Source organism: Pseudorasbora parva, chromosome 12, assembly GCF_024679245.1.
Source record: "Pseudorasbora parva isolate DD20220531a chromosome 12, ASM2467924v1, whole genome shotgun sequence".
Classification (NCBI taxonomy): Eukaryota; Metazoa; Chordata; class Actinopteri; order Cypriniformes; family Gobionidae; genus Pseudorasbora; species Pseudorasbora parva.
The window spans coordinates 35,441,079-35,461,795 of record NC_090183.1 but is presented as its reverse complement, the minus strand read 5'-3'; the positions used below and the strand labels follow the sequence as shown (position 1 = coordinate 35,461,795).

At 37.6% G+C, this 20,717-nt stretch overlaps 2 protein-coding genes across 7 annotated transcripts in view; both read left to right on the top strand.

The window, feature by feature from the left end:
- The window catches only part of larp4ab (La ribonucleoprotein 4Ab), a 28,368-nt gene extending 23,821 nt beyond the window's left edge, over positions 1 to 4,547 (top strand). For all 3 annotated transcript variants that reach the window (XM_067460038.1, XM_067460037.1, XM_067460039.1), the window contains one exon: positions 10 to 4,547. In XM_067460038.1, coding sequence (XP_067316139.1) covers positions 10 to 387 — 378 coding nt within the window. In that variant the 3' untranslated portion in view covers positions 388 to 4,547. The remainder of the gene's footprint in view (positions 1 to 9) is intronic.
- Positions 4,548 to 7,716: 3,169 nt separating this feature from the next.
- On the top strand, positions 7,717 to 18,656 carry atf7b (activating transcription factor 7b). Of its 4 annotated transcripts, none has more exons than XM_067460033.1 (12): positions 7,717 to 7,859; positions 9,185 to 9,260; positions 9,671 to 9,767; positions 11,819 to 11,949; positions 12,879 to 13,037; positions 13,132 to 13,286; positions 14,678 to 14,771; positions 15,813 to 15,932; positions 16,117 to 16,212; positions 16,443 to 16,631; positions 17,546 to 17,648; positions 17,729 to 18,656. In XM_067460033.1, the coding sequence occupies exons 2-12, from the start codon at positions 9,213 to 9,215 to the stop codon at positions 17,914 to 17,916; spliced, it is 1,380 nt and encodes a 459-aa protein (XP_067316134.1). In that variant the 5' UTR covers positions 7,717 to 7,859; positions 9,185 to 9,212; the 3' UTR covers positions 17,917 to 18,656. The 4 variants fall into 4 exon arrangements, with proteins under 4 accessions (XP_067316134.1, XP_067316137.1, XP_067316135.1 ...); XM_067460034.1 differs by lacking the exon at positions 7,717 to 7,859 and adding an exon at positions 7,905 to 8,834; XM_067460035.1 differs by lacking the exon at positions 7,717 to 7,859 and adding an exon at positions 8,876 to 9,048.
- Positions 18,657 to 20,717: the final 2,061 nt, after the last annotated feature.

The following is a 20,717-nucleotide window of genomic DNA, read 5'->3' as shown; positions in this document are numbered from 1 at the left end:
TCACCTCAGGAGCCTCGGAAGCTGAGCTACGCGGAGGTGTGTCAGAGGCCTCCCAAAGACCCTCCCCCTACACCAGTAGCCCCACCCAGCCCAAGTCCCACCCCTTCTCCCACTACAAACCAACCACTACGTGAACTTCGGGTCAACAAAGCGGAAGGCCCGGCTTCATCCCGCTGCAGCCCTGGTGATAAAATTGAGAAAGGAAGCGAGAGTCGGACGTCTAGAGAGCAGACTGGCTATCAACGTGGTAATGGCCCCAGAGGGTCAGGCTTTAAGCTCAGAGAGCAACAGAGACGGCCTACACAGGGTCGACGCTCCTCTCCACAGTCGGGGTACAACAGACGCATTGGAAAAGAACAAAACATCCCACCCAGATCGCTAAAGTAATGCCTCGTATGCCCACAACACATGCACACTCGTGTGTATACGTAGATACACATCTTATTCACAAAGCAAGAGTATATAAATCTATATATCTATATCTATATATAAATCTACATATGAAAACTGAACTGTCGCACTGTGGTGCCGAAGAATCCTCTGCCTCCCGAATGACTTGATATCTGGGAAGTTGATTCTTAAAAGTACAGAAGAAAACTAGGAATTTAAGGAAGATGGAAAAACCTCTTACACTTGAAAGAAGAAATGGAGACCATGCTTCCTGTGTTGTCTGTGATTTACAGTGATTGATTAGCTTAAGAATGAGTTTTGATTTTAATTGGAGTGTTTAAGGTCATGGCACTAGTGTACAATGTTGTACATTTTTAAAAAAATATTTTTTTATACTTATCTATAGTACTTTTATCTAGTACTGTTGGTGAGAAATCAAGCCAGCACATGTTGTTTGTATGCAACAGATCACACAAAGACAGCATGCCACCGCCCCACCAGTCCATAAGTCACCTGTGTGTTTGTACACTACTTTCTGTGTTTGCATCGGTCCTAAAAGGGGATTTCAGATGTGATACTCTCCCAAATCTGTAATTGACAGAATTATTCATGATTCATAGTTTGGAATTTTTTATTGGAAACATGCGCAAGTTTAAAGGGGTCATATGATGGTTCTAAAGAGATTTTTGTTTTTGTTTATTTGGTTTAATGCAGTTTAGGTAGAAATGTTTATTTTACATACACTGTACATTATTGTTGCTCCTCTATGCCCCTCATTTCTGTAATGTGCTGATTTTTTACAAAGCTCATCATTCTGAAAAGCATGGTGTGTTCTGATTGGCCAACCATCCAGTGCATTGTGATTGGCCCGAATACCATAAAGCTGGTGAAACACAGGGCAACTTTTTGAGCAATGTTGCTGAAAGATGTTTCTGGGGCATTTGCCCATTCCCAATGGGCAAATGCCCACAGAAACATCTTTCAGCAACATTGCTCAAAAAGTTGCCCTGTGTATCATCAGCTTTAGAGTCTTGATGGAAGTGTCAACACTTCTTACAATCTTTGGAACATCAGCTGCCAGAGCAATATTGACATAACTTTGAGAAGCCAGACCGACATCAAGATGTTGGGTCTGGGAACTCATCATTGACGGGGCTCAATCTGAGGGGGGGATAAAGGTTGTCTTTTAAATTCCCTCTGCATGCAATTGGATAGCCCTACAACCAGACAGAGCAATGTGAACTGGAGGCTGGTTGATAGATTAAACTTTCGCCGTATCCGGTCCACTGGCGTTCTTTTCTCAGAGAGAAGCTTAACTCCGAGTCTTCCAGAGTTGCGGCCAATGCTGATTCGAAAGACTGCTGTTCGCTAGCTTTAGTGTTTACAAGTAGCATGCAACTCTGCCATCATCATGTTTAGCCCGCCCACCGACTCTATACACAATGTGATTGGCCTGACCAGAGTTTGGTTTTTACAGCTCAGAAGTCTATTGAGAGTTGCTAGATGACACTCGCAGCAAATAAAGTTTGCTGCCGCTAGGGTACGTCTAGATTTCTAGGCCAATATTGACAGATGATAATGTCGGTCCTACCTTATCAGTTTGAGCCCGAGTCTAATCTGGCTGATGGAGATGACCAAAGCTGGTTGATTTATGTTTCCAGCGCGACTGGATTAGAAAGTATCAGATTGGCAAGTTTGCATTTGTTATCGTGGAAGCAACAAAGATGTGTAAACGGTCTGTGCTCTCCCAGGTGCTAGAAACAGTCCTCCAAAAAATGTGCTGCACACGGTTTTCTAATTCTTCTGGCACAACAAAAAACATAGTCTCCACGACATGGCGGCACTGCCGAAAATACTACAGGGAATAAAAGTTCCGTCGCCTTTCTTTACATATACATTCGGGCGGCGTTAAGAGACTGCGCTCTCAGACAGGTGTAGATTTGCGGGGGTGCAAAGAATTTATTTTTTGGGTTTGACACTTGAAGCTTTGTAACTCTGCAGATCTTATACATACACAAACGGCGACATAACACACTATAGAGAAAGGAAAACAAGAAATCACATGACCCCTTTAAACATGACCAATATCTGTAAAAAAAATAAAAAATAAAAGGTTCCTTCTGCTCACTGGATTTCCAGGCTTGGAAAAAATCACAAATTAATAAAATGACTAGGGTAATTAATAGCCGTTATTCTCTTAATATGATGAGTCTAACCTCTCTTTAAGATGATTTTTAAAAATCCTTCTGTAGTCATTAAAATCGTATGAAAGTCAAGGACTTTTTTTTTGTTGAATGCGTGGGAACCCTGTCGATGTGTGGCATGTGATGTGCAAAGGTCCGCCATGTAATTTTAAACACAACTCTCAAGCAGGTATTAAGGGTTTGTGCACTTTATGACTAGATTAAAGTTTATTCATAAGGTGCTTATTGATTCCCACCCCTGGTCTAAGACTGGAAGACAAGTGTTTGTGTGAATGCTGTTCAGACAAAGAAAGAGGGAAATGTTTAGGTTTGATGGACGCATTGAGACTGATCAAGAATGACGAATGGATGGAATAGTACTAGACATCCATAGAAAAAAAAATCTAGACAATTAAAATACCGGTGTATATTTAAGGTGATTGAGTTGGTGTGTCGTGCTGTGTAATGTCGTACGGTGTCATCTGTGATTTGTATGGTGTTTTTGAATGCTGGGTCTGTCAGTAACCGGAAGATCAAACTACTTTGATGCTGAAAGAATGAATTGAAGTCACTTGTGTAAATGAGCAAAGCCACTATTTGTCTTCCTTTTCCTTTGGAGTGAAAGTCTTGTTAGTGTTTTTAGCGATCAGTACTGTCCGCCTTTGACACAATTTCTGTTTCCGTCTGCTGTAGATGCTGGTGACAATAATCAGGTTGGATTTTTATATGCTCTGAGTTAGTGCTGCTTCAGAATTGCTGTTCATGTCCTCGTCTGTGATATTGAGTCAGTCTGTGTGTTTTCTTTGTTTGTTTAATGATGATCTGTATGTGACGCTTGTGTTTATGCCTATACATTTCAGGTGTGATTACATAAAATGTACCCTGTATAGCGCTCATAATTTACTCGTCATCCCGTCATGTCGACTTTTGGTAAAAGAGAGGGAACTCAGGACCTCAGAGGAAATCGGTGATGTGTATAACTGCTAATTTTTCTCCAATACTTTCTACAGGATTATTTTTTAAATCATAGCCTTTTGATTTCAGTAATCAAATTAAACTGTTTAGGGGTCTTAAGTTTCAGTTAATAATGTATATTTGAATGTCTAAGAAATGTTTAATCAGTGACACTGTAATGCATGATTCTCTTCTCAATTTGTTTCCTTCCCATCTTTGTCTCATTAACATGTATGGATGGGTTGTGCACAAGACCAAAGTCAAATCAGCAGAGACAATCTCAGGAAGTGCTGTTTAAATGCAGTAGCTCCTCCCTCACACCTCGCTTATTCTGCTAAAGGCAGGGCCACTGTACGAGTGATTATAATCATGATTGTTGATTATCGAATTGAACTATGTATGCATATTGTGTGGACCTTTATAAAGGTGTCCTAATGAAAAAATTCTCAAAATCCCCAACTTTTTATTTGACAGTTTTAAAAGAAACATCAGAAGGACATTTCATGCATCAGTTTTGTTTTAACTTATTGTTGTTGTTTTTCTGTTTAACTTTCATTGTGGCTTTCTTGCCCAAATGTGTGATGTTAGATTAAGAAGTATTCAGTTTATTTTCTGTTTGGCAATATTATACTTGGGCGAAAATTGTGTAGAGACTGTGCCACTAAAATTTGAAAAATCAGTGGACCTGGTTTTATTTTTTTATTCTTTTAACTGAATTAATGGATTTGATTCATAACTGTTTGGTGAAATGAAAAGGATTGCGCTTTGTTTCTAATCTTATTTCCTCTGTAGGCTGTAAGCTTTTTAGACACCATTAAATGGCGCGGTTACAAGTAGCAAGTCTTTAGCCAAAAAAAGTATTCATTCATTCTTTCTTTTTAATTTTATAGGGGGATAGGCTATGTCCTGGGAGAGAGGCATAGCAACTGCTGAGTGAAGTGTTTTGGATGATATTGTAGATGTTCAATGAAAATGCAGAAGGAAATGGAAGAAAAAAAATAAATGATGAAAGGATTTTAATTTGTGTTTGACTGTTTTTGAGCACCCAAGATGTATTAATTCATTCCTAGTTGTAATTCTATATACAGTACATCCGGAAAGTATTCGCATCACAGCACATCACTTTTTCTACTTTTTATAGTGTTACAGCCTTATTCCAAAATGGTTTAATTTATTGCTTTCCTCAAAATTCTACAAACAATACCCCATAATGATAAAGTTTGAAATCTTTGAACATTTTGTAAAAATTAATCAGATGGATATAAGTATTCACAGCCTTTGCCATGACACTTGAGTTAGGTGCTCCCGTTTCCACTGGTCATCATTGAGATGTCTCTACAACTTGATTGGATCCACCTGTTCAGTTGATTGGACATGATTTGGAAAGGCACACACCAGTCTATATAAGGTCCCTCAGTTAATAGTTCATGTCTGCACAAACCAAGCCATGAAGTCCAAAGAATTGTTTCTAGACCTAGACAGAATTGTATCGATGCACAGATCTGGGGAAAAAATCCAGCATTGAAGGTCCCAATGAGCACAGTGGTCTCTACCATCCATAAATGGAAGAAGTTTGGAACCACCAGGACTCTTCCTAAAGCTGGCCGCCTGGCCAAACTGAGCGATTGGGGGAGAAGGGCCTTAGTTAGGGAGGTGAAAAATAACCCAATGGTCATGTGGAGAGAGGAGAACCTTCCAGAAGAACAACCATCTCTGCAGCACTCCATCCAATCAGTCCTGTATGGCAGAGTGGCCAAACGGAAGCCACTCCTCAGTAATAGGTACATGATAGCTTTTCTGGAGTTTGCCAAAAAGCACCTGAAGGACTCTTAGACCATGAGAAACTAAATTCTATGTTCTGATGAAACAAAGCTTGAACTCTTTGGCTTGAATGGCAAGTGTTATGTCTGGAGGAGACTTGAACTCAATTAAACATCTCTGGAGAGATCTGAAAAAGGCTGTGTACCAACGCTCTCCATCCAACCTGATGGAGCTTGAGAGGTCCTCAAAGAAGAATAGGAGAAACTGTCCAAAAATAGTTGTGCCAAACTTGTAGCATTATACTCAAAAAGACTCAAGGCTGCAATTGGCACCAAAGTTGCTTCAACAAAGTATTTATTAAAGGCTTTAAATACTTATGTACATGTAAAAAAAAAAAAAAAAAAAATCTAGTTTATTTTGAAAAAAATTGCAAAAATTTCAAACACGTCATTATTATTTGGGGTATTGTTTGTAGAATTGAGGGGATTAAATTAAATTTAATCAATGAAATTTTTGATGTATAAAAGGTCATGGTAATATAAGAATATCTGTAAGTTTCAGAGCTGAAAACGTCCTTGTTAGTCAAAGAATTTGTTTTATAGACACCAGCCCCTGAAAACGATCGTGTTCACATCTTGACGTCATCGACTGGCGAAACGCCTCTACAGAATAATAAGCACATGTAATTCAGTAGCCCCGCCCACTGACTCATCGGTTAGCCAGGAGCAATACATGTACTGAAGAATATAGCAAGATTGCACTATTCCTGGTTGTGGAAGGTGCTACAGTCTAGTGGAAGAACAGTAACTGTATAAGCTTCCTTCAGATCATAACATTAGGAATGTGTGGTTGAACTTTATTTTTAATGAAGTTACAGCTGACGTGGGGAAGACTGTTCTTCGTACCTCGCCTAATACATATGAGATGATTTGACAGATCCCAGATCTTTTAATCGTGAAAACTGATCTCTGGCTAAGTTGGTTCTTCAAACGAATTTGTGGATTGGATTAAAATACCTGAGATCACAGCTCGTGCCTGTGTTCTCTGAAGAGGGCAGATGCATAGATACTCTAAACCACGATCAGCAATGCAGCGATTGGCTGGCGTCAAGACAACGTAATGACATCATATAATTAAAAAAGCCACCTGGCAAAAAACTTGTCAAAGAAAAAACTTGAATTTCTGGACCTTTATAAGGAAACTTCCAAACCAAAGTAAAAAATAGATAAATTAAATGTGCACTGTTTTGATGAACATGATTTCCAATTATTTAAATATCATGATATTATAAATATTTGCACTTTACATTTTTATTTCAATGTTGTAATTTCATGGTGTTCGTTTCATTTCAGTGCGGGATCGTTTGTAAACAAATCTCACAATGCTATTTCTTCTTTATTGGATCTGAAGGAATGGTGCAACACACTTATGTGAGTAAAACGTGTTTTTATATGTAATAGTATTGTGGGTGGATGAGAAATAAATCATTGTGTTTGTTTGATAAAGACATACTTGAATCATCCTGGTTACAGCTTTCAAAACAAACCCTCCCTCATGTGAACTGAACTGACAGAGGAGCTGAAGCTCATTAAATATGCAAATCTTATCCAATCCTAGCCGGCGTTTGCTTCCAAGTCTCCAGTGTGGCACGCCCATCAAAACCCAGCGTTCAAAAGACAGCCTCAAAACCAGTGTAGAAAATAGCCTATTACTTATTAGTTAAAATGTTTTTGAATGTTAAAAACCACACAAACATCAGACCTTAGACAACAGTATAAAAAATAAAAAATCCAGTTCATGACACCTTTAATCAATATTGGAATAAGGCTGTAACATAAACGTAAAAGTGAAGCGTTGTAAATACTTTCCGGCTACACAAGGAATTTAAAAATGTGTGGTGTTGTTGTGGTTGTGTGTGTGTGTGTGTGTGTGTGTGTGTGTGTGTGTGTGTGTTTGTGTGTGCGTGCGTGTGTGTGTGTGTGTGTGTGTGTATAAAGTATTACAACCACATCACAGCATAAAGTAGACCTCCTAGAACATGAGTACTTCAAGAGTAATTTAAAATAGTTTGTGTTGTAAAACCATGTGACTGTGTGTTTCATTAATACAATTCTGATAAAGATCCTTAAGTAGCTATATTCACAAAACTCTAAAGGTAATGTATTTTATTGGCCCTAAATTGGTTTAATAGAAATCATCCACATCCCCTTTGGTGTTCCACTGGGTTAGTTTGTAAAAAATAAATTACAGTGCATATAGATGGCAATGCATTGTATTTAGAATATGTTCTACGAGTAATGGTTGTCATTGATAGTTTGAAGATCAATACCTTTTTTCTTTTTTTCTTTTTTGCGTCATTCGATGTGTTAGGTGTGCAGACATCACAGACATGCGTAAACTAGAGCATTGTGTTTTTCATCAGGGCTCCAAATCTGTTACGTAACGGCTTTAATCTGGTTTGAGTATTACCTCAACATATCGCGAGATTTACATATTGCGAGCTAGCTGGATGAAGGAGTTCCAAAGGTGGGAACGCGGAGAGAGGGAACGAGCGAGAGAGGGAGGAGCAGGGTAAGTTTGTAAACACTGAAATCCTTGGCTGAGGAACAGGTGACACGCAACACATTCGGATTACCTGATGCATTACAATTAGTGATTTCAACTGTAGCGACGCTGTTCACGCGAATGGTGGAGGTGTCATGAGCAGTGTGTAGCCTACACGGCACGAGACGCGACACAATTAGAACACTCCCATTAGAATCAACGACACCTTCGCACGCTCGCATTGTACACTCGTTTAATATAATGGGAGTGCTCTTGTTTTGTCCCTTCGCGTCGATCGCTTGCTATGTACATGGGGTGTTACAGCCTGTTGGCTCATGTGTGGTTAGCATTAGCCAGTTAGCTTTAGTGATGGGAAGTCAGACTCGTTTTGGGGAATCGGTTCTTTTCAACAGTTCGTTTCAAAGAACCGATTGAACACGGATTCAGCAGTTCTGTAATATGTCACTTACTTGCGTCATCTCGTAGTAACTGATCATGTGAATTTTGATCATATTAATAATAACAGTTTTATTGCAATGTCTCATTTCAATTGTTGTTTAAAAACAAAGCCATTTTACCTTACATATAATTTGCCACTGCAAAAGTAAAGATTTCTACATATTTTTAAGTCGTCGTGCTGAAAGTCATTACAGTGCATTTTAATTGTGACATTTCTGTTATTCAGCTATTAAAGTAATTTACTTGTCAGTTAACTAAAAAATATCTTTATGTCAGCTCTCTGATTCGGTCCGATTTGTGGATGAATCGCTCGGTCTGTTTTTGTATTGAAAAGATCCGATTTAAAAAAAACGACTCGTTTACCAATTGAACAGCTAAGAACCACTTAAACGAAACACTGCGCGCTAGGAGTTACGATAAACCGTCCGACGTGTTGTCGTGTGGTTAACATGGTTGTTAATGCTTTATTACATACTAGTAGGGATTCGTTTTACTGTGGAAATCTCTGGAAATGCTTAGAGAGGAAACGCATGCTAGCTAGCGGTATGTTGTACGTTAAAGCTATTGTGTTGAGGCTAGTTTAATTGAGCGGAAATGTTCTTTAAACGGGAATTATCTCAGACAATAGTCAAATGAAAGCGTCTTATCATGTAATCATCATGCACATTATGCAATCAGTTGAACCCAGCAGGCCTGTGTGCAGCAAAGAAGTATGGATTCCTGTCATCTGTCAGGAGACTGTACAACATTTCAAATGGAAAGTTTAGGAGGAATTCATATTTTAAAAAGGGGTTTTATGTTTAGATGATTGTTCAAATTGAGCTGATATTAATGTAAATTAGTCTTTTAAAAAAGTATGGATCTCAAAACTGTTCTCTCTGGATGGTGTTTAGAAGTAACACAGGAAGTAGTTGATCTAAAATGGGAGACGATCGACCTTTTGTCTGCACTGCCCCAGGCTGTGGACAGGTAAGAGCTGTTTTCTTTCATTGTTACTCTTAAATTCTTGTTTTCAACGTATATGTGCAGTCTTGCTCCTTTAGTTCAAGTGTTTAGAATTTGGGAGCCCAAATATAAAGGTTTATGGATCTATCCCTCTTAATCTTGGGGACAGAACGAATTGGTGCCCAAAACCTTTATTCTAAAATCACTCCAGCTGTTTTAATCCCTGCTTCCACTGGGCAACTGTAAGAGGCTCCCATAGCGCTGCCTAACTGGATAACATAAGCCGTTATCAAAACAACAGATGGCCTGATATCATACACTGTGTCTCTAGCTTCCATCTGATTTGAATTAGGACCCTGAATGAGATGCAAATTGACTAAAAACTTTGTTGTGGGTTAATGCATGTGTCCCTGTCAATGTTTCTCTCACATCAGAGGTTCACCAATGAGGACCATTTGGCAGTGCACAAACATAAGCATGAGATGACGCTGAAGTTCGGACAAGCCAGAACGGATACAGTTATCATAGCAGGTTTGTGTCCCCACATAGAGACTTTTCTGTCATTCTGTTCTGTTTGTTCAGTGTGTGTTGTGTTCAGAATAAGTTGTTATGGCCTGTTTACACCAAGAATCATATTATAAAGATCAATATTTCAGTGTCCACACCATTGCACGATAGTATTGTGTTTATTGTAAGAGCTGAAGTTATGCCTGCTGAAGACTATGCGATTTTAGCAATCCTATAAGATCAAATCACACTATACGACAAGGATCTAATAAACATGGGTACAACACAATGATGCCATCTATTGAATCGTAGGCTATGACGCAAGTTAATGTAGAAGAATAAAACATCATGGGCATGCGCTAGTCGTAAACCAAAAGAAAAAGTGTAGATTATTGACATGGTCATGTCTAGAAAATGAGTATAATTTGGCATGCCAGTTTTGCAAATGGAGTCTTATGAAAGTAGTTTTGATATATCAATATGCCATTTCATGTTGCATTTTTATTGGCTAGTCAGTAGATGTAGGTCTTAGCAGCAAACAAACTGTGAGTTGATCATGCTAAAGTTGTGACACTGTCAGAAAATGATCATAGGATATCTTTGGTGCAAGACTATGACAACGGCCATCTTCAAAATTGCACAATGTGTACCAGACATTAAATGTTCAAGCTCCAAGTTGGCTGGATTCTTATTGGCTGTCAATGTTTGTGATCAAAAATTAGGATCGAAAAAAACATTCTGAAAGTAACTAATGGTATCCTTCCTTTGTGTCATTATCGTTAAGACCTGTTCACACCAAAAAACAATAAGCATAACTATAACGTTTTAATAATCGTTCTACTTCTATGAGATTAGGGAAAAAGAAGAACAATATCGCTGGATTTGCTCTCATAGTGATTTTCTTTTTCATCTAATGATGAATGATAAAAACAAAGTTGCGAATGTACCTTGTGCTCAGAATTGGAATGTTTTATTAAACATTTGTAAATAAAGCATCATTTCTATTCCATATTTTCAAGAAAACAAAATTGTCACCTACTGGGAAACCGCAAAATATCTGTAATAAAAATGGAAGTTGTTGCAATTGAGGAAGCCACTGTGGCTTTTTTCACACACGACTTGCACCTCAGAGCGTGCAGACGAAACGCAATAAATGCTGTCATGTCCTCTTGTGTTCGAAAGCCTGGTGTTTGGGAATGCAGTCATGCAAGACAGTTATGGGAGGTCATTATACCAAATAATTTTGATGGCTCAGGCGTTTCAGATTGACTCCAACAGCATTTGATAATTTCTGCAATGAATTTCTGTCTGTTGGTTAGTCCAGTTATCCAATCACATTCTCTTTTGAGGCACATTGTCTTGAGTTTTTTGTTGCGCATTAAGGGATTTATTTGGTAAATGCGTTTCCATCATAGTTTATAATGCACTCTGATAAAAAGTGATCCGTCTCCAATGAGCACATACATTTGTATGCATCTTGGTTTCATTTTTCTATGCGATATTGCAGAATTCACATGAAAATAGGTGGATGGAAACATAGCTAGTGACAGCCAATCAGAATCCATCCTGCTTTAAAGGCTTCCAGTACTTAAAATGGCATGAAAAAACTTTAGTGCATGCCTATATACAAAATGCTATCTTGCACTAGTATGGATGCTAATATAGTTTTTGTTAAATATATATATATATATATATATATATATATATATATATATATATATATATATATATATATATATATATATATATATATATATATAGTTTTCTTTGTTTGAGCAGGCCTTTATAGTTGTGGAGTTCCCTGTTCTTATAGAATTACAATGATTATTAAAACTGAATCATTACAGTAATCGCATTGAGCAAAGGGCCTTTATATTACAAAATAATAATAGTAGTAGTAATTATAATAATAATAATAATAATAACTAAATTTGAATCTATTTGGTTAAGATAAATTTTAAAGAAACTTATACATTATATATTTTTTCTCCGCCAATGATACAGCAATTAACATTTGTTGACAGTGTTAGTACTGAGTGATGAAACTGTGTGTGTATGTGTGTGTGTGCGTGTAGATCAGACACCCACTCCCACCCGTTTTCTAAAGAACTGTGAGGAGGTGGGTTTGTTTAGTGAGCTGGCTGGCTCCTTCGAGCAGGATCTTCGCAAAACACAGGAGGAGGAGGAGAGGAGAATTAAGGGCACGGTAAGATTTCAAATAAGGAAAGTGTTAGGGTGCTTTCACATCTCTAGTTCGGTTCATTTGGTCTGAACCAAGGGCAAACAATTATACATTGTTGCATTTTTCAGCTTTTTTGGTTCCTTTTCACACCACACTGATTGCTTTGGTCCGAACCAGTTGAAACAAACCAAAACGCAGGCACGTGACAACATCCACATCACTCATTGGCCATGGCATATTTCCTTTACTGCTTTTTGATTGGTCAGAATTTACGTGTGGAAAAATTTCAACAGAAAGTCAAAGCCAGCAAACTATAATAACACTATGGAGAGACGACTGTGCGGGCCAGTTTTGTCCCTGGCCATAATCTACTACACTGTGTCTATTTACCACAGTATGCAAACAATACAATTCTATAATGAAGCGCAGATGCGACGTGAAAACAACATTCTAATGCACTGCAGACGGCGAGCACGCATCACTCGTCACTTCAAGAGGAGGCATGCATTAATTATTCTTAACTGACATGCTCATCTTCCCGAAAATATTTCCAACGATCTATCAGGTAATAATGTCATGCACAATGTCAGCGCAGCTAACTACGGCAGCTGGTTTAGTCCAAAAATGATCAGTACTTTTGCAGTTGGTTCTGTTTGAGGTCGGATCACGTTCTCACCACAAACAAACCGCTCCAGAGTTCTTTTGAAAGCGTACCGAGACCACCTCTTCAAGGAGGTCTCGGTACGCTTCTTTGGTCCAATTTTGGTGCGCACACGAGTGCGATTACTGCTTTCAGACCTGACCAAACGAACCGCACCAAAGAGGGAAACGAACTCTAGTACGATTCAACCGAACTAAATGAGGCAGGTGTGAAAGCACCCTTAAGTATCAAATGTTAACAACTTATATGCTTTGTTTGATATTTTTTTAATGTACTTGATATCCCTTCAAAGCTTCCAGCTCTACAGACGCCTACAGAGGTTAAAGAGAGGGAGGGACCTCTTGAAATTGACTCCTCCCCTCCGGACAGCCCTGACTCCACCTCTAGCCTGACAAACAGCAAAGATGCAGTTGCCATGGCAAAGGAGCCTATTGCCTTGAGGAAAGCCATGGTGAATTTGAACTTACAACAAGACGGATTACAGTATTTAGGGCTGTTGTTTTTTAGTGCAGCGCATAATATTGTCATGTAACTCACTTTTATAGGATGTTGCTCCACGAACTGCTGCAAGTTCCACCCCTACACCAACCATAGTGCGCCCAGGCTCGCTCCCACTTCACCAGGGATTTGACTCCATGAACCCAACTCAGCCCTCACCCACTTCTGTTATCACTAGGACCCCTCCATCAAACAGACTCAGGTACACTTTTGTCAAAAGGGTTGTGTCTAGAGCTGTCACACATCCTCTTTTAAATTTGACTACTCAATTAACCAGCAAAATACCGGAAGTGGCGCGTTCCATAGATGAAAGCCATGAACTGCGTTATTGGACCGTTTTTAACAGCTGCATGATATATTAAAACCATTTCAGAATCATAATATAGTATAATAGTGCGTAGTACTATTGTGTAATCACAAATGCTGTTATTCAGTTATAAATAAATATATGCGCTGCGTGTTTCAGCGTCAACACAATTCTTGAATAATTTACATGTGTACAGATGTGAGCGGCTCTGTTCATAGTGAATGCTGCTCCACACAAACTCAGCTTCTGCATGTGCTGTTTGTTTGGGTTTACAATGCCTGAACGCATAAAGTCTGATGTGCTCAATTTCATGCTAAAGTGTTGCACAGTTGTCATTTAATGTGCCCCTGTTAGGATATTTTAAAGGCTCCTTATTTTGTTTTGAGGTCTCCTACAACAGTTTTACATGCATCAAATGTCAAAAAACACTTTAATTTTCTCAAAATATACATTGCACATCACCACATTGCTCAATGATTCTCAAACGACTCAATGGATGAATCGGTGTCTCTAAATTCCTCCTTTCCATGAGCTACTCTGCTCTGATTGGTCAGATGGCCCAGTTTGTTGTTATTGGTGTACCGCTTACAACGCACGCCGGAAACGAGCAGTTATTACCATAAACTTCAGCTCTATGTGGAGGCGTTCTAAAAATCATTGATTGTATACACTGTAAAGACCGTAACAATGGCGTCAATTTTACCATATCAATCCGATCGATGATAAAAACATTGGAACTAGTAATTCAACCTCCGTCGCAAGGTCGACTTGAGCAGGACGTTTTTCTGTGATACTCTATTCATTTTGAGGTACATTATGACTACCTACCTGCATGAACCAATCTTGCTCTATCCTTGATCTTTACTCAAAGTTTTAAGAACGAAAGACAATCTGCATTTATAGACACAGTTTAAGGTAATGGTGGCCCATAACCGCTTGGCAGAAGCATTCAGTAAGACCGTAATAACGTAATTTAGCCTCAAATTTGCACAATATAAAACCTGAAACTATGTATTTTGAACACCCGGTATAATAAAATAACTGTTATTGAACGTGCTAATTGCATCCCCATTTCATACAATTCTGGTGTTCATCCGTTCAAATGAATAGCTAGCCTGAGTTTTTGATAGGTTGTGTTGATTCTAAGCAGTGGAACAGATTCACTTCTTAGAGTTGAATCTTTTTTTAATCTGCATGAGTCATTTCAGTGTTGTTCACACCTCTGATTTCTCACCCTGTGTAAGGAAAAATGTCCTAAAATAGTACCTCTATAAAACTCTTTTCAGCTCGCCGTCTGGTTCTTTCCCTATGCTGATGCAGCTCCCAAATGGTCAGACTGTTCCTCTGCTGCCCAGTCCAGGGCAGACCTCAGTCATATCGGTATGGAGATCTCACATATGTATGATTATTAATCCGTCATTTAACAAGTTAGCCAGTTATTATGCATTTTATTTCAGTACTTTTTTAATTACATTTTTTTAATTAAATGTTTTGGTTTTAGCTTTTAATATTTGTATAGTTTAATATTAGCTTCAATAATTTTAAGCAAAATATAATACTTTCATAATAATAAAACTACAAGACAATTGCCTTCAAATTCTTCAAATTACCTGCTTGTAAGGATTGTTCCTGTTTTTAACCTCTGTTTTGTGTGAAATATAAAAAATATAAAATAAATGTTTTTTAAATTTAGTCTTTTTTTCAATTAAGTTGAAATGATTTAGCTTAAATATTTGTGGAATTGATGTTACCCTTTTGGAGGAATGTGTGTTCTTGCACTGCGCATTTTTTTAGCAGATTTTTTTCAGCTTCTTGCACCATCAGCATATCAGGTTAAAAATAGTTTAACATTTATGCATTCTCTTGCTCTTTGTCCAGCTGTTTTTGAATGCAAGAATACATCCCATGTGAACAGCTCTGGTCAACATGACACTAAATCATTTTAATAATACAGTCTTTTTTATACCGCTGATTTGTCAATTATGAAAATATATAGTACATCTCTACTTGTGAAAACCTTCCACAGACATACACTGCCTGGCCAAAAAAAGTCGCTGCTTGGATTTGATTCAATCAAAGTCAATGATTGGATCACTGCAATAATGATTCAATCATTGACTCTTAAGCATTTGCCAATTTAAATCCAAACAGCAACTTTTTTTTGGCCAGGCAGTGTATATTGCTCCTTAATAAAAATTATATATATATATATATATATATATATATATATATATATATATATATATATATATATATATATAAATTTGTTTCGGTGATTACATTTTCAGAAGTATGACCCTCAAAACAAGTACACACATCTTTTTGAGTTTGTATCTATTCTTTGTGTTTATAGTATGTTAAACTTGTGTTGCGGTGTGTGTATGTGTGTGTGTGTGTGTGTGTATATATATATACACGTAGCTTGCCAGATCATCAAACACAGTGCCCAATATCCCAGGGATTCCAGGCCCTCCTATTGGTGGAAGCAGCAGTGGCTCCTCCTCTCCGTCTGGATACAGTACACACTCTGAAGCCAAGACGGTGAGAAATGTGCACACGTACACCCACACTAGCACATGTAGCATTTACATGGGTATAAATGCTTAACAACGAGCTTATTATGTAATAATTAACTTACTACACAAATGTAACACACCGGTTTTGAGCGTTCATTTTCACGCTGTGGTGTTTCCTTGTGTTGTGTATGGGATCTGTCTCCATCTAGAGGCTAAAAGAAGCACTATCTCAGCAGTGTCCTAGTGGACCAGCACCAATACAAAAAAACGATCACACTGAGACACCATCACCTGCTCAACCACAGGTGCTCACAGACACCTCATACCTGTGTTACATATATGCTAGTATTTGCCTGTTCTTTTTTTAATAGAGTTTGTGACGTTTAAAAATAGTTAAATGAATGGGTTTAAATGGGATATATCATAGCTCATAGCTAATAAGCTCAACTAAAGCGTATGTCAGCAGTTAAATAGTGTATACTGACATAATGCTTAAGTTCTCAATGTGTCTGACAGCACAAGCAATATCTTGTAGGTGTCCCCTGCTCCCCCAAAAGGTGGCCGTAGACGACGGGGGGCAGATATTGAACCGGATGAGCGCAGGCGGCGTTTTCTTGAACGGAACAGAGCCGCCGCCTCCCGTTGCCGGCAAAAACGGAAAGTGTGGGTTAGTGCCCTGGAGAAGCGCGCCGAGGAGTTAGCTACTGCTAACGTCACGCTCACTGTGAGTCATACTGACACTGACTGAGTGAAAATATACATTTTTGATTCATTATTGTTGTTGAAAATGTACACTATGGTTGAAAAATCTAGAAAGGACCATTTACATTGATCAAAATTGACAGTAAATACTTTAGTACTGTTACCAAACATTTCTATTTCAAATAATGCAGTTCCTTTGATCCTAAAAAAAACGTAGCACTGTTTCCACAAAGATATTTAGCAGCACAAACATTTTCAACTGTGATGATAATAAGAAATGTTTTTTGGAGTAGCACATCGGCATATTAGAATTATTTCTGTAGAAAAAAAATAAGAACAGTATAGTTTAAACATCTTTTTATGAATGAAGGCCAGTATCACTGATACTAATACTGCTACTGATGTCTTGACAAATTTTTTTGGTGACAAATTTTTTGGTGAACTATCCCTTTAAGACCCGCCTCTGCTGCACATGACGTGGAACTCACAGTGTCTCATTTTCTGACAGCTCTTGATATTCTAATTATTCTAACTAATTTAAGACTGTTCTTATGAGAATACTCAACCTAAACTGACATTTTGCCATAATTATGTGTTATTGTTTATTCAACCGTGAAAGAGAACTTTATTTTGGCATGCTGTGTGTGCGCATATTACTAGCGTGAGTCTTTCTGTGCGTGTCATATAGCGCGTTCTCTTTTGACTTGTCACGCTTGAATAGTTTAAAATCATTTGCTTGGACAAGAGCGTGATCATATAATGTAATGCTAGCCAAAGGGTGCTGAACTGAAAAGAATAATCACATATGTTATAGTGTTGACAATTAAAGCACTAACAAAAAAAAGTTATTTTTTTTAATGGTATGTTAAAATGGTTATGTTTTTGATTATGCCATTGGTTGAGCCAATGTTGCGGTCGTATACGTGTTCTTGACAGGGTGAAGTGTCCCTTTTGAGGACTGAGGTGACACAGCTGAAAGAGCTTCTGTTGGCCCATAAGGACTGCCCTGTTACTGCCATGCAGAAAAAAGCATATCTCGGTAAGATGCCCACGTTTTCTTTATTTGTCATAAATTCTTCATGCGTAACATTCATCCTTCCTTTATTTCTCTCCCTTTAGCTGCAGGAGTAGATGAGAGTTCGGCATCTGCGTTGGTGATGCCCGTGTCGGTCCCGGCTCCGGTGTCTGTTAACGGTCTGAGTGTGCGTGCGGCGGAGGCTGTTGCTGTTTTAGCGGGAATGGGCTCGGGTCAGTGGAGTAGCACGTCTGGAGATGCTTCCTCCCAATCACAGCCCACATCCAGATGATGAGCATATCGTTCAGCCAAAAGGAACTAAATATACTTTGAGTCTTTCAAAGGAGCGAATTTCCCCTCAAAACTCTGTCACGGTGTGTCTGTAAATCTTCTCATGTGACGACTGGGAACCAATGTTACCACGTTCTGACCACACCCTGCTCACCCACAGCCTATCACAGACTCTCTGGGCAACATCATAGAGCGCCACTGTCAAACTGCACAGACTAGGAAGCACTGCAGTGGAAATGAATTCTCTTCTGTCATCTCTATAAAATACACCTTTACCTAAACTTGTATAGATCTTCTCACTAATGCATTCAATTGATATTTGTCTCGTTTGCAGATATTTCGAATCATTTAGCATTTTTTTCGATGGTTTTTCTAATATAATGATTCGTTGCATGATTCTGGCCATATTAGAAAGATGATTACTACACTATGCAGATAAGTTTGACACCTTTTTTTCTCAGTCTTTCTTGGTGACGCTTTATCACACATACTCACTCTCACCATTTCGCTCAGTTTCCTTTTCTCTCTCTTCCTCTCTGTCTTAATTTTATTGTCGTATCTAAAGTAATTTCTCTCAGGTCTGTGCTTCTGTGGCTGTTTTGGTGAAGATAGTATCTCACATTAGCGTAGTAACCTGCCGCCACAGAATGGACTCACAAAAGCTTAAGAATGGAGAGAAAATATATTTTTATATTTGAATATCGTTATCAGTTTGGCTGCGTTTTGCTATATATATATATATATATATATATATATATATATATATATATATATATATATATATATATATATATATATATATATATATATATATATATATATAAATAAAATGGATGTAACGGGTAGTGTAACCATGTGGACCTGTTTTAGATCAGTATGTTTATGATATGCTCTGCTGAATTATAGGTATCTTTAACCAAAACACATAAATCCTTTTGCATTAGAGGTTAGACCCCAAAGTTGAAGTGCATCTGGTCTCATAACAGGGAACTCGCACACAAAAACTCACGCGTAATGACTCTTGTGCTTGCATTTTGTGAATGTACAGTAGTTACCTAACCCAGCTATGAATGTGAAGTCTCGTTTCAAAATGGTTGAAATGCTTTTAAGCAAAGTTGAGTCTTATAAAGCTGTTATAGAAATAAAACATAATTTCTTTTTTTTTGGGGGCCTGAAAGACACTTGGCCACACTGAATGGATTTCATGTGGCGCGCATAACTAACTCGTAACTTAAGATGTATTCCATTAAACGGTTCACCCCTGATCACTTTTTCAATAGAATAATCTGTATTAGTTTAAGCTTGGCTTTTTTTTATTTTATCAAAACCAATGCTTTTTTTTTTTTTTTTTTTCAACTTTAAATATCTGTTTAGTTTCTTTTGTGGAAGCTTGTTGCCAGCAAATAAATGGTAAATCATCATAATAGTGACAAAAAGACAATAATAGCATACAAGTTGAAATTATAATGTAAAAAGTCATAATTGTGAGATAAAAAGTTAATATTATTGGTTCTCAGTTACCACATACTAAGTCGTAATTATGTGAAAATATAATGATTTGTCTCATAAATATGACTTTTTATTTTTATAGTCATGACTTAACAAAGCATTTTTTTTTCTCCATATGTGGAGGCAATGGGCTTCTATAGGTTTTTGATAAAGGCATAATTTTTCCTCATAATGTGTTTTGATTTGATAGTATGCAGGTTTTATTTAAATGATCCAACCAGCCATATCAGTTTCTATCATTTACCTTTTTTTGCATCTGGATTTATCATATTTGGATGTAGAACGTACTGTTTCCCACAGTGTGTATAACTCACTGATCCCAAATTGTGTAGTGTCAGTGAAGCCCTTAATCTAGAGCTGTAAATATGGAATAAATGTCAGCATACAAACATTGCTTACTGTATGATATTGACTAACTGAAACGGTCCTTAAAATATGTTATAATTAAACATTGATGGAACTCTTGCCTCTTGTACCTAGTAATGAGATGCCTGTTTTGTGCTGATTTTTATCATCTTGTTTTGAAGGTGTGATATTCTCCTGTGTATATAGAAGTGGTACGGTGGGACTTGTGTGCGTGACTTCTCTGTGAATAGCTTGGATGAGGTGCATATGCATTGTTGATCAGTGTGAGCAATATATTATAAAGCTTGTGTAATATCTTTAAGTTTGAGCGTCTAAATTATGTTTAAAATTATATTTATGCAAGTACATGTTCCTGAATTAACATTTTGTCCATCACCCCTTCAATGCAATTCTATCTTAAATCCACCCTTATCTCTAGTCAAAATCTACCTTAAACTATAGAATTAGGACACTGGTTGCTTGATTGGAATTTTTTTTTCAGAAAACTAAAAAAACAACAAAAAGTTAACTAACTTTAATGTAATTTTAATGTTTAAAAAAATGGGGAAATTATATAAACTATACTGTTTATGGTGAGTAAAAGTAGCTCTAATGGGACATGCCATGCTCATTTACTGTAAAACACTGTTAAATGTACGGGTTTTGGATCTAAGAACAAGTAGAACATCTTATTTACAGAGAGAAAAAACATAAATCGACACATGTTTCTTCTATTATTATTATTTTTAACCTTATGTCGTTTATAAATGATGCAGTGTTTTTATGTTTTGTTTTTCTTTTTTGATAGGCTTGGTTGCTATGAACTAGCATCGTGTGGAAAAGATCTTCCATAAAATGTCTCCTTTTGTGTCTCAAGTCAAAACAAACTACAACCTACGGATTTAGAATGACACAAAAGTGAGTAAATAACTCCAGAATGTATCTGTC

What these genes read in the sequence shown, in the direction of transcription:
- atf7b (XM_067460033.1), top strand. Translation starts at nt 9,213, where the DNA reads ATGGGAGACGATCGACCTTTTGTCTGCACTGCCCCAGGCTGTGGACAG. An exon ending in CTGCTAACGTCACGCTCACT is followed by an intron (nt 16,632 to 17,545) that starts GTGAGTCATACT and finishes TGTTCTTGACAG; the next exon opens with GGTGAAGTGTCCCTTTTGAG. An exon ending in GCAGAAAAAAGCATATCTCG is followed by an intron (nt 17,649 to 17,728) that starts GTAAGATGCCCA and finishes CTCTCCCTTTAG; the next exon opens with CTGCAGGAGTAGATGAGAGT.